General features: G+C 42.7%; 1 protein-coding gene across 1 annotated transcript in view; it reads left to right on the top strand.

The window, feature by feature from the left end:
• The first annotated feature begins 11024 nt into the window (after positions 1–11024).
• MFSD14B (major facilitator superfamily domain containing 14B) overlaps positions 11025–12386 on the top strand; it is a 55084-nt gene continuing 53722 nt past the window's right edge. Inside the window, exon 1 of the mRNA XM_047754943.1 lies at positions 11025–11437. Coding sequence (XP_047610899.1) covers positions 11330–11437 — 108 coding nt within the window. The 5' untranslated portion in view covers positions 11025–11329. The remainder of the gene's footprint in view (positions 11438–12386) is intronic.

Genomic DNA, 12386 nt, shown 5'->3' with positions numbered 1-12386 from the left:
AGCTTTACAATGGTGTTGTAATCTGATTTCAAACTGCTGAGTCAACATAGGAGGGCAAAAACACTTAACAGCTAAAATGTTCTAAGGGGAAATGTGAGACAACTTAATTCAGCACTTTATCATTTATTTGCAGATTTAAAATAGTAATTAATGTTGGAGTTCCCACTGTGGCCCAACGGGATCAGAGGCATCTTGGAAGCACTAGGGCACAGGTTTGATCCCTGGCCCAGCACAGTGGGTTAAGAATCTGGTGTTGCTACAGCTGTGATTTAGGTCAAAACTGTGGCTCGGATCTGATCCTTGGCCCAGGAACTCCGTGTGCCCTGGGGCAGCCAAAGAAGAAAAACAAGCAAATAAACAAATAAGAGTATATAAGGTTGGAGTTCCTGTCGTGGCTCAGGGGTTAATGAACCTGACTAGTATCCATGAACCTGCAGGTTCCAACCCTGGCCTTGCTCATGGGGTTAAGGGTTCCATTGTTGCTGTGAGCTGTGGTGTAGGTCGCAGACAAGGCTCAGATCCTCGGATCCTGTGTTGCTGTGACTGTGGCATAGGCCAGTGGCTATAGCTCTGATTCGACCCCTAGCCTGGGAACTTCCATATGCCATGGGTGTGGCCCAAAAAAGACAAAAGACAAAAAAAAAAGGGTTAATAAGGTTGATATACCAAGAGAACTATGGAATACTTTTATACTTAAAGAATTAAGAGCGAAACCAGGTTATCCTAAGCTTTCCCAGCCTGTTAGTAACAATGCAACCACCTGAATGGTACCACAAATGTGACAGTCTCACAACTCTGAGTGCCCCGCTGCCGCCACCACCACCACATCAGCATCTGATCATACTCAGTCCCTACCAAGACGTCCCCTTGCTCTTGTAAATAAGTCCCCACGGGCACATCTGTGGACTCAAATGCAAGCTTTCTTCTACTTTTGGGCCTGCCATGCACTGCCATGCTCTCATGCCCTTTGAGCCTAGTTGTGGAGGCTCAGCCTCCCTGCTGCCCTACAGCCCACAGATGGGAAGAATGTTCCTCTCTTACTCCAGGTCAAGGTGGATCACCTGGGCCTGATCCTCCCAAAGCCTATTGAAACCATGTCAGTAACACAAGGGCTGTTTTGTTCAAGTACTCATCCCATTTTACAAATCCAGTTGTAAGATAATTAGAATCCTGAGGTCATTCTGCCTCAGGTTGAATCCTGGCATTACTGTTCTTTGGCTGTGTGGCCTCGGGTGCCATAACTAATCTCTTTTATCTCTATTTCTCTGAATTTTAAATGCAGACTGTCTGTAGATTTGTCCTGACACACCAATAACTGTGTATGAAAATTGGTACAAGTCTGATTTTCAGTTATCGCTCAATAAATGTGCTAATATTCTTTTTGTTGATGCTGGTAATTGTGAAGACACAGACTTGTCCTCAAGATGCTTCCAGTCTAGTTGGGTTTGAGTCAGTTGAATTTATTTCAATTCAACTCTTTGTTAATAGATACAGAATACAAAGTATGTTTCTCAGAAATATAAAACTCTACAAAGAAAGAGAGGCTGTCTGGTACACAAATAATTGTAATAAGGACAATAAAAGAAGTGTGCACAAAGAAAAAAGTAGCAGATGTAAGGAGAGTGGCCAGGAAATCTAAATTTTATACTAATATAATCCAAGCTGCACTGGTTGATTTATACCTCATAAAAATACATCATGGGGAGCCAGGATGGGATCAGGTTTTAGGACCTTTCCAACCATTCAACTAGAGGCAATAAGTAATATAGAAAGGTGAAGGTTTTTTGTTCTGTTTTAATTTTTTAATTCAATAAATTTTATATTTGTAGTTGTAGAACCATCATCATAACATAATTTTAGAACATTTATATCCCCAACCCCCAGTTCATCCCTCCCCCCACCCAACCTGTCCCCTTTGGTAACCTAAGTTTTTCAAAATCTGTGGGTCTGTTTCTGTTCTGCATCTCTTTTTAAATTCCATGTATAAGTGATAGCTTATGATGTTTGTCTCTCACTAACTTCACTTAGCATGATAATTTCTAGATGCATCTGTGTTGCTACAAATGCCATTATTTCTTTCTTTTTATGGCTGAGTCATATTCCACTGTATATATGTATCACATTCTTTATTTCTCTGTCGATGGACATTTAGTTTGCTTCCATGTCTTGGCTATTGCATATAGTGCTGCAGTGAACATTGGGGTACATGTATCTTTTTAAGGCATGGCTTTCTCCAGATAGATGACCAGGAATGGGATTGCTAGATCATATGTTAATAGAAAGGTGAGTTTGTTTCTTTGTTTGTTTTTTAGGGCCACACCCATAGCATATGGAAGCTCCTGGGCTAGGGGCTGAATTGAAGCCATAGCCACAGCTACCGGCCTAAGCCACAGCAGCAGCAACACAGGATCCGAGCATCTGAGCCTTGTCTGCAACCTACACCACAGCTCATGGCTACACTGGATACTTAACCCACTGAGCGAAGCCAGGGATTGAACCTGTGTCCTCATGGTTACTAGTCAGATTCGTTTCCGCTGAGCCACAAGGGGAACTCAGGTGAATTTTGAGCCAACAGAGTGCTAAAATCAAATTAACAGAACCATGGTCAGGTGACCAAGCTGAAGGGAGAGGCCGCACCAAACAAGGAGCACTCCACAAAGCTCAGTGAGTTGACATCAAAAAGATAAGTGTCTTGGCTGTGAGTTCAGCTGGATTTAGGCTGTCTAAAATTTTCTTCCCAGGCAGTGGTTTTCAGTGTTTTTTTTTCCTTTTTTGCTTGTTGTCTCTTAAAACCACATTAAACAAACAAATGAAATCTATCCAACCTCACATACATTTAAATTGACATTTAAATTGCTTTATCATTAGTTTATAGATAGAAAAAATATATTTTCCAGGATATCACATAATAAGGAATTGGGAGTTCCCACTGTGGTGCAGTGGGATTGGTGGATCTTGGGAGCCCTGGGACAAAGGTTCGACCCACAGCCTGCAACTTGGATCTGATCCCTGGCCCAGGAACTCCATATGCCATGGGGCAGCCAAAAAGAAGAGAGAAAAAAAGATGGATTTGTATTAGAAAGACAAATTTTGTTTGAAAATTGCATGCATAGGTGGACGTGAACCCAAAGATAAAGACATTAAACTACTGAGAGTTGAGAAGAGATAAACTGTAGTAGTGTCAGTAGGAATGAGCTGGTGCAGAATGATTGGAGATATAGAATGTATAGGACATGATAGCTGCTTGGATGTAGGAGTAGGGAAAGAGGTCGGAGGTAAGAAAAGGCAAAAATGACATTTAATAACTGATTATCAGGAGGTGGCAAGGAGAAGGAGGAGCTGACCCATATGAGCAATAATTACTGCTTTAGGCATAGAAATTGTATCAGGCAGCACCAACAACTATCCAGCATGTGGAGCAAAAATAGGGCAAGGGAAAAGTCTTTAATTTCTAACTTTTTATATAGTTCACATACATTGCAGGAGAAACTCTTTATCTGCCTGGAACACTCAACATTCCATCCTGTCTTTCCTTTTCTTTTTTGTGCTTTTTAGGGCCAAACCTGCGGCATATGGAAGTTCCCAGGCCAGGGGTCAAATCAGAGCTACAACTGCTGGCCTACACCATAGCAACTTGGGATCCAAGCCATGTCTTCAACCTATACCACAGATCATGGGAATGCCAGATCCTTAATACCCTGAGCAAGGCCAGGGATGGAAGCTATATCCTCATGGATATTAGTTGGGTTTGTTACTGCTGAACCACAATGGGAATTCCAAATTCCATCCTTTCTTATGAAATATTTGACCACTCCATTTGATTCTGAATCATTCTAGTATACCTAATAGCCTAACATACTTTTTTTTCTAGTGGGTAAATCACATTTGCCTTTTGGCCAGATTTGCCAAATGGAAGGCTTTGCAGAATGTAAAGAATTGTAAAAATTAAGTAAATGATTGTTTTCCATGGAAAAAAAAAGTCAACTAAAATGAATCATTTCAAACAGCAGGCAAATACAGAAATAAATATAGATGTGTGCATATGGAAGGGCCTGAAGGCAATGATATCTCAGTAGCAAAAGCACACCCACCACCCAAATCTTGGTATCTGAGAATCTCTCTTTAATAAAAGCAACCAGAAATGGCTGATTCTAGGGCTGGGCTGAGAAAATACAAAATGAGCCTGGAGCATCTCTAGTGTCAGAAATTAATAATGTTCTGAAGAGTAAAAGAAGTGATTTCTCAAAAGGACACAGGAGAAAAATTGAAAGGGCACCCAATGGATGAAGATGGAACAATTTGAACAACAAAATAGTGATAGATTTCTAGATCGAAGTTGACATTTTTTCTTCTTTCAGTACCCTAAAGATGTTGCTTCACTGTCTTCACCCTTGCATTTTTCCCAGTGGAAAATATATGGTCTCATTCTTAACTTTGTTCCTCTATACATAATGTTTTTTTTTTTTTAATTTGGGCTGATTTTATTTTAATTTTTTATTTGTTTTTTTCTTTTTTGGTCCACCCCACAGCACATGGAGTTCCTGGGCCAGAGATCAGATCCGAGCTGCATTCGAGACCTAAGCTGTAGCTGTGGCAATGCTGGATCCTTAACCCACTGTGCCACTAATAGCCAGTGTTTGTTTTTTTAAATCACAGTCTCTTCTATTAGACTGTCTGCTTCTTGATGGCATGCATGTCTTCACCTACTTCTGCCTGTCTCTATTCTCCCATCCCTAATTGTTTGAGTCAGTTAATGCCATGGGGGTATCCTTATTAACCTGACCATTTACTTCTAGAGGTGACAAATGGAGTAGCAAGAATCTTTATAATGCATTATAAAACATTTTGGTAAGAAGCAATCACATTTAAGTAGTTTATTTTATTAGATTTTGTGCAGTAAAGGATCACTTGACTGGCTTCTGGGAGATAACGTCTAAGCCCTTGGAATATCACTATAAGCCTGATAAGAATGGCTTTGTGTTCCTGGGGCCTTGGGGTGTGCTAGGAAGTGGATGCTAACAATGTGATTTATGATGGGGGCTTTGGACTATCTGGTACCAATTTCATCTCTGGAGGGGCTGAGGACTGTGTATCTAAGGTCAGTCACTTGGTGCTTCATGCTATGTGACTGAACCCAATAAAAACCTTGGATACCAAGGCTTAGGAAGCTTTATGTGCATTGTTACATGTTGTTGCTGGGCTAATTAAGCAGTGTTCATGGGACCCACTCAAAGAAGACAACTGGAAAGTTGTGCACGGTCTTTCCTGAACTCTGCCCTATGCACCTTTTGTCTTTGCTGATTTCAATCTATATGCTTTCACTTCAGTAAACCATACATTGTGTTTAAGAGTCTTAAAAAGTTTTTTAAATTTACTTTTTAATTAATTAACAAATATGGTTTTTTGTTTTTTGTTTTTGTTTTTGGCTGCATCCGTGGCATGTGGAAGTTTTTCTGGGCCAAGGACTGAACCTGTGCCATAGCAGCCACCCAAGCTGCTGCAGTGACAATGCTGGACCCTTAACCTGCTGCGCCACAAGAGAACACTCAGTCTTTTTTTTTTAATTAAAATTTAAACTTTATTATTTTTTATTAACTTTTTCTCCAGCTTTATTGAGGTATAGTTCTTTATTTTTTTTGGACTCCCTGACGCATATGGACTTCCCAGGCCAGGCCAGGGATCAGATCCAAGCTGCAGTTGTGACCTAAGCCATAGCTGTGACAACTCCAGATCCTTAACCCTGTGCCAGGCTGTGAATCAAACCTGCACCTCAGGGCTCCCAAGACACGGCTCTCCCGTTGTACCACAGCAGAAACTCCAATTGAAGTATAATTGATGAATAAAAATTACAAAAATTAACATTGTTCTACTGATTTTTTTTTTTTTTTTTTTTTTTTTGCTGCACTCATGGCACCTGGAAGTTCCTGGGCCGGTAATCAAAACCGTGCTGCAGTTTCAGCCTCACCCATAGCTGCATGGGTAACATCAGAGCCTTAACCTGCTGATCCACAAGAGAACTTCCTCAATTCATGTTTCGATATTCATATAGATTATGAAATGTTTATCCCAAACAAGATGTTTAACATATCCATCTCCCTACACAGTTACCATTTTCTTTCTCTTTTTGTGATGAGAACACTTAAGATCAACCTTCTTAGCAAATCTCAAGAACACAATACAGTATTGATAATAACAGTCACACTGCTGTACATCAGGTCTTCAGAACTTACCCTGCATAACTGAAACATTATACTCCTGACAAATATCTCCAATATCCTCTTCCCCCAAGCCCCTGGACACCACCATTCTATTCACTGCTTCTAGGAGTTTGGTGATTTTAGATTCCACATATAAGAGGACATACAAGTGCAGTACTTGTCTTTCGGTGCTTGGCTTATTTCACTTAGCATAATGTCCTCCAAGCTCATCCATCTTGTCATAAGTGAGTACATTTACATCTTTTAAAATGATGAATAATATTGCATATATATTTTTTTCTTTAAACATTTTTAAAAATAATCATCTGAAGATGAATATTCAGGTTGTTTCCATATCTTGCCTATTGTGAATGCTGCTGCAATAAACTTGGAAGTGCAGATATCTCTTTAAGATTCTGATTTTAGATACATAGATTCTTTTTTTCTTGTTTGTCTTTTTTTGCCTTTTCTAGGGCCACACCCACGGCATATGGAGGTTCCCAGGCTAGGGGTCTAATTGGAGCTGTAGCTGCTGGCCTACACCACAGCTACAGCAACGCTAAATCCCAGCCTTGTCTGCAACCTACACCACAGATCACGGCAATGCCAGATCCTTAACCCACTGAGTGAGGCCAGGGATCGAATCCACAACCTCTGGTTCCTAGTCGGATTCGTTAACCACTGAGCCACGGCAGGAACTCCTAGATATATGGATTCTTGAGATTCTTTTAGATATATACCCAGGAGTGGTATTGCTAGATTATATGGCGGTTCTGTTTTTTATTTTTTAGGGGAAATTCTATACTGTTTTCTACATTGTCTGTACCAGTTTACATTCCCACCAGCAGTGTACAAGTTTTATCCATGTTTTTGCAACACTTGGGTTTGTGGGTTTTTTTTTTTTTTTTGACTTTTCTCTTTTTTTCTGGCCATTCCCGCAGCATGCACAAGTTCCCTGGCCAGAATCAAAGCCACGACACAGCAATGACCTGAACGAGTGACAATGCTGGATTCTTAAACTGCTGAGCCACTGGGGAACTCCTTCTTTTGGTCTTTTTTATAACAGCCATCCTAACAGTATTGAAGTGATACTTCATTGTGGTTTTGATTTGCATTTCCTTGATGGTTAGTGAAGTTGAGCATCTTTTCACATACTTGTTGGTCATTTGAATGTTTTCTTTTGAGAATGTATACTTAAGTCTTTTGCCCATTTTTTAAAATGATTTTTATTTTTTCCATTATAGTTGGTTTACAGTGTTCTGTCAATTTCTACTGTACAGCAAAGTGACTGAGTCACACATATACACACATTCTTTTTCTCACATTATTATCCATCGTCTTCCATCATAAGTGACTAGATATAGTTCCCTGTGCTATACCGCAGGATCTCATCAATTATTCACTCCAAATACAGTCTGCATCTATTAACCCGTCTCCCAGTCCATCCCACTTCCTCCCCCTCTCCCTTTGCAACCACAAATCTGTTCTCCCAGTCCATGAGTTTCTTTTCTGTGGAAAGCTTCATTTATGCCATATATTAGGGTTAGGGTTAGGTTCCAGATTTCCCATGTTTTAATCAGGTTATTATTTTTTTTGCTATTAAATTTCATAAGTTCCACATATATTTTGGATGTTAACCCCTTATTGGATATATAATTTAGATATTTTTCCCATTCAGAAGTTTCCTTTTTCATTTTGTTGATTATTTCCTTTGCTGTGCAAAAGCTTTATATGCAATCCCACTTGTCTAATTTTGCTTTGTGGCCTGTAGTTTTGGTGTCATATCAAAAAAAAATTTGCCCAGATTTTTCCTCTACTTTTTTTTTCAGGAGTTTTAAAGTTTCAGGTCTTTTTTATTTTATTTTTTTAGGGCCGTGGCATATGGAAGTTCCCAGGCTAGTGGTCCAATTGAAACTGCAGCTGCTGTCCACAGCCACAGCAATGCCAGATGCAAGTCGCATCTGAGACCTATACCTCAGCCCACGGCAATGCCTGATCCTTAACCCACTCAGCACAGCCAGGGATTGAACCTGAAACCTCATGGGTACTATTTGGGTTTGTTTACGCTGTGCCACAATGAAACTCCCAGTTGCAGCTCTTATGTTTGAGATGTTCATCCACTTTGCATTAATTTTTATGTATTGAGTAAGACAAGGGTCCAATTTCATGGTTTGCATATTGATATCCAGTTTTCCAAATACCATAACACATATATCTTTCAGCCATTATTTTTAGAGCCTAGGATGTTGAATGAAATTACGTGGAATCCCAGGTCTTTGACCTTGATTAGTGCAGAAGGTAATAAGGGTCTATTTAGTTCCTATGGTATAACTGTCAACATATGCAACAGACAATTCATCTTCTAAAAATTATTTTTATGACTCTGTAAATCAAGCAACCAGGCCTCACAGTGCCATCATCAAATACTACTTACAGTGTTATATTTTTGGCAATGCATTTTAATTGGGATTTTCATAAATTGGTATGTATTTGGAGGGTAATCAAGAAAGAGGACAGGTTCATCTTGGCATTTCAAAAAGCAGAATTAAGACATTTTTATATAGATATAGAAGGCAGAATCAAAGCATGGCTGGAATAGGCGGTTTTTGGCTTAATAAAAGAATATAATTCCAGAGTTCTCCCTGTGGTTCAGTGGTTTATGAATCTGACTAGTATCCATAAGGATTCAGGTTTGATCCCTGCCTCACTTAGTGGGTTAAAGATCTGGCATTGCTGAGCTGTTGTAGGTTGCAGAGGTGTCTTGGATCCTGTGTTGCTGTGGCTGTGGTATAAGCCAGAAGCTGTAGCTTGGATTTGATGCCTAGCCTGAGAACTTCCATGTGCTTCAGGTGTGGCCCAAAAAGCAAAATAAGTAAATAAATAAATAAAAGGACGTAATTCCAAGATATGACAGCTATCCATAAATAGATTGGTTCAATTTAACATATCCTCTTCTCTGTCTATATTTAAGAACAAGGGTAGGGAACAACTGGCCTGAGGTATTATTGGGGGAATTTCCCACTGTCAATTCAAGGCTGGTGACTTCTAAAATCCCATCGGTTCTTAGTGCCAACTAAAAAGTCTTCAGTCAAGAACAACTAGCAGTAAAGTCCCTAATAGAAGGGGCAGTCTAGGTAGATTACCTGAGCTCAAGAAAAGAACGTCTGTGTTTTCAGGAAAAGTTGCTTTTATACATCAGTATGCTTTGGGAAGCAGTGTGTAATCAGCGAGCATCAACGAATCTGTGACTTAGTACACCAAGAACTGTGGACTTAACTGTCTTCCCAAAATCTGTATGTTGAAGCCCTAACCCTCAATGTAATGGAATTTGGAGCTGGGACCTTTGGGAGGTAAATAGGCTTGGATGAGGTCAGGAGAGTTTGCTCTTTTGCTCATGTGAGGACACAGTGAGGCAGCCATCTGCAAGCCAGGAAGAAAGATCTCATCAGAATCTGACCTGCTGATGCTGAGCTCAGACTGCCAGTCTCCAGAACTGTAAGAAATTTCTGTTGTTTAAGCCATCCAGTTGATGTTATTTCATTATTGCACCCCGAGCTACCTGATACCAGCCCAAGGCATGGAAGGGACCTAAGCCAATAGATACACTATAGGAAAGCAAATAAATCCTTAGGCTTGTAAAGACCTGTTTGCAACAATAACAGTATAAGATGCAAGTCAATAGTGAAATGACTGGACTCATTCCCTTCTCCAATTAAGTCCACTTGGGTCTCTTTAAGAAAGAGGAAGACATCTCAGTGGTTAATGAATCCGACTAGGAACCATGAGGTTTCAGGTTCGATCCCTGGGTTAAGGATCCGGCGCTGCCGTGAGCTGTGGTGTAGGTCACAGACATGGCTCGGATCCCCCGTTGCTGTGGCTCTGGTGTAGTCCGGCGGCCACAGCTCCGATTAGACCCCTAGCTGGGAACCTCCATAAGCTGCAGAAGTGGCCCTAGAAATGGCAAAAAGACAAAAAAAAAAAAAAAAAAAAGAGGAAGACATAAGTTCTTAAGAATTTCAAAGTATTTTACTTCTTTCAAGGAGGCACTGAATGCTTAAACACCTAATAGGAAAAAACATTCTGACCATTTTTGTACCCCACATTTGCGGAGCAGGTCGTATCTGTTACATTAGCTCTTTAGCCAAGCTGCTTTACTTTTGAAGTATTTGCAGAATAGGTTGCGGTATCCACAAAGTCCTTTTCGGACTTTTTTTTATGGAGCCATGATTAGTGTTAGTTGATTTCGAGTACATCAGCACTTTAGCCAAACAAGATCTGACACTTTTGTTCATATTCACCGCGTTCGTACCATCAAGTAGCTCTGGAGTGGAACAGGGATCTCTGTGTTTCCTAAGACTGTCCGTCCCATGAATCCCACAGTCCAGGTGAAGCTCTCCATCGGCTTCTGTTTAGATTTGGAAGAGGAACAGAATATTCCAAAAAAAAGTGTCAGATACAGCGCGTATGACGCTTCCCTAATTCCGGATTCCAGCCCTGAGGGCTCTGTTTTCTGTCAGAACGTGCCATCTCTAGGCCAAACCAAGATCAGAAATGCAATCCCTACAAGAAGAAACCCCTGCCTTCAAAACTCCCAATTCCCCAGCCCCGGTACCGTACCAGCGAAAAGAAAATACAATTGCGGGCCCTGGGCAGTGACGCACTTCCGGCGCGCTGCGGAGTCCCGAGGCCTAGGCGGCCCGGGAGACCTGGAGGCGGGCCCTGAAGTGGGAGGGGGGCTCCTGGAGGTTTTGGGCGCTGGCTCTGAGCTTGTGGCGGGAGCAGAGATCTCGGGCGGGGCCGCTTCCCCCGGAGCGAGCCAGTAGGGAAGCGGGGGCGGGGCCCGGCCGCCGCGGGGCCTCCTGACTTCCCCAGGGCGGTCGCTGACGCGCCTGGCAGCTCCCTGAATCGCCTTCGGTGCGGGAGCTGTGGCGACTGGTCCCTGCAGCTGCCCTCCTCGCCTCTCCTCCTCTGAGGCTCCGACCTCGGCAGCCCTTACGGCTCTTGGCGTCTCCACTGGCGCCACCGTCAGGCCCGCGGGCCGCGGTGCCCATGAGAACGCGGGCCCCGCCGCCGCCTTTGCGGCGTCTCCGTAGTCCCGGAGCGCCCCGAGCCGGCGGGGGCATGGACGCGGCATGAACGCGGAGCCGCCACCCGAGCCACAGAAGACCGCGGCGTCGGAGCCCGAGGTGGGAGCCATGCCGGAGAAGCGCGCGGGCGCGCGGTCCCCTGGCGGCAGCACGGTGAGCGCGGGCACGGAGTCGCACCGCATTGCTTAGCCCGAAGCCCAGAGTCAGGGGAGGTGGGGCGGGGTGGCGGCCGGAGTCCTGGGACGCCTCGGGCGGGGCGGGGCGGGGGCCTGGGTACCCTGGAGGTGAGGAGACGCTGACCTGTCTCGGCTCTGGGCAGGAGCTCTGGTTCTTGGAAAGCCTGTCCTTTTCCCGAGTCAGGTAGCCGATTTCATCACTACTAGGCTTTCTTAGCGCTGCTCATCGTTAGACAGAAATTTAGGCGACTTAGTTATTGTTTCAAAAGACACACGACGTGGGATCGTGAATATAAGTAATCTGATTCTTTTAGAATCCTCTCTAGGTGTGACAGTAGATAGTATTTTCATGGTGCACTTCTGGCTTGAGCCTACCTAGAAGATAGGTAGAGAGCCTTTAGAACCGTCCTTGGGCCCTGGACGGGGAAGTTGGGCAGCGCCTTCCTGTTCCTTCATGGTTCCCTAGGAGGTCGCAGAAGCGGTTGGTGAGCAGGATTTCAGAGGAAAGCTGAGGATCCCAGGGCTCGGCTGAGGAGCGTGTTGAGGGAGGCCAATCTCTTTTTTTTCTAGTTTCACGTGAGATTCAGGATGCTTCCGAAGCACTGGTTTAATTGGCCTGGATTCAGCGTAACAGGCTTTGTCAGTGGCGCTTTGGTGTATGCATATGCATAAGTCTGTCGTTTCTTAAAGATTTTTTTTTTTTTTTTGGCCTGGTAAGGACAGGAAATATAAAAACGTTACAGTGAATAGAAACTAATGTCAGGGAGACTTTTTTATGGAAAAATAGAAATTTTAGGAAAATTATGTGCAATCGGCTTCAGATTTTATGTATTGTTTAGCTTATGTATTTTAATTTGCTTTTAAAAATGCTAAATGATGTTAAAGACCCCTTCCTGCCCAAGTGACTTCTTTTTTTCTTTTTTTTC

The sequence above is a fragment of the Phacochoerus africanus genome, chromosome 12, assembly GCF_016906955.1.
Source record: "Phacochoerus africanus isolate WHEZ1 chromosome 12, ROS_Pafr_v1, whole genome shotgun sequence".
Classification (NCBI taxonomy): Eukaryota; Metazoa; Chordata; class Mammalia; order Artiodactyla; family Suidae; genus Phacochoerus; species Phacochoerus africanus.
The sequence above is the reverse complement of the archived record's forward strand: the minus strand, read 5'-3'. Positions and strand labels throughout refer to the sequence as shown.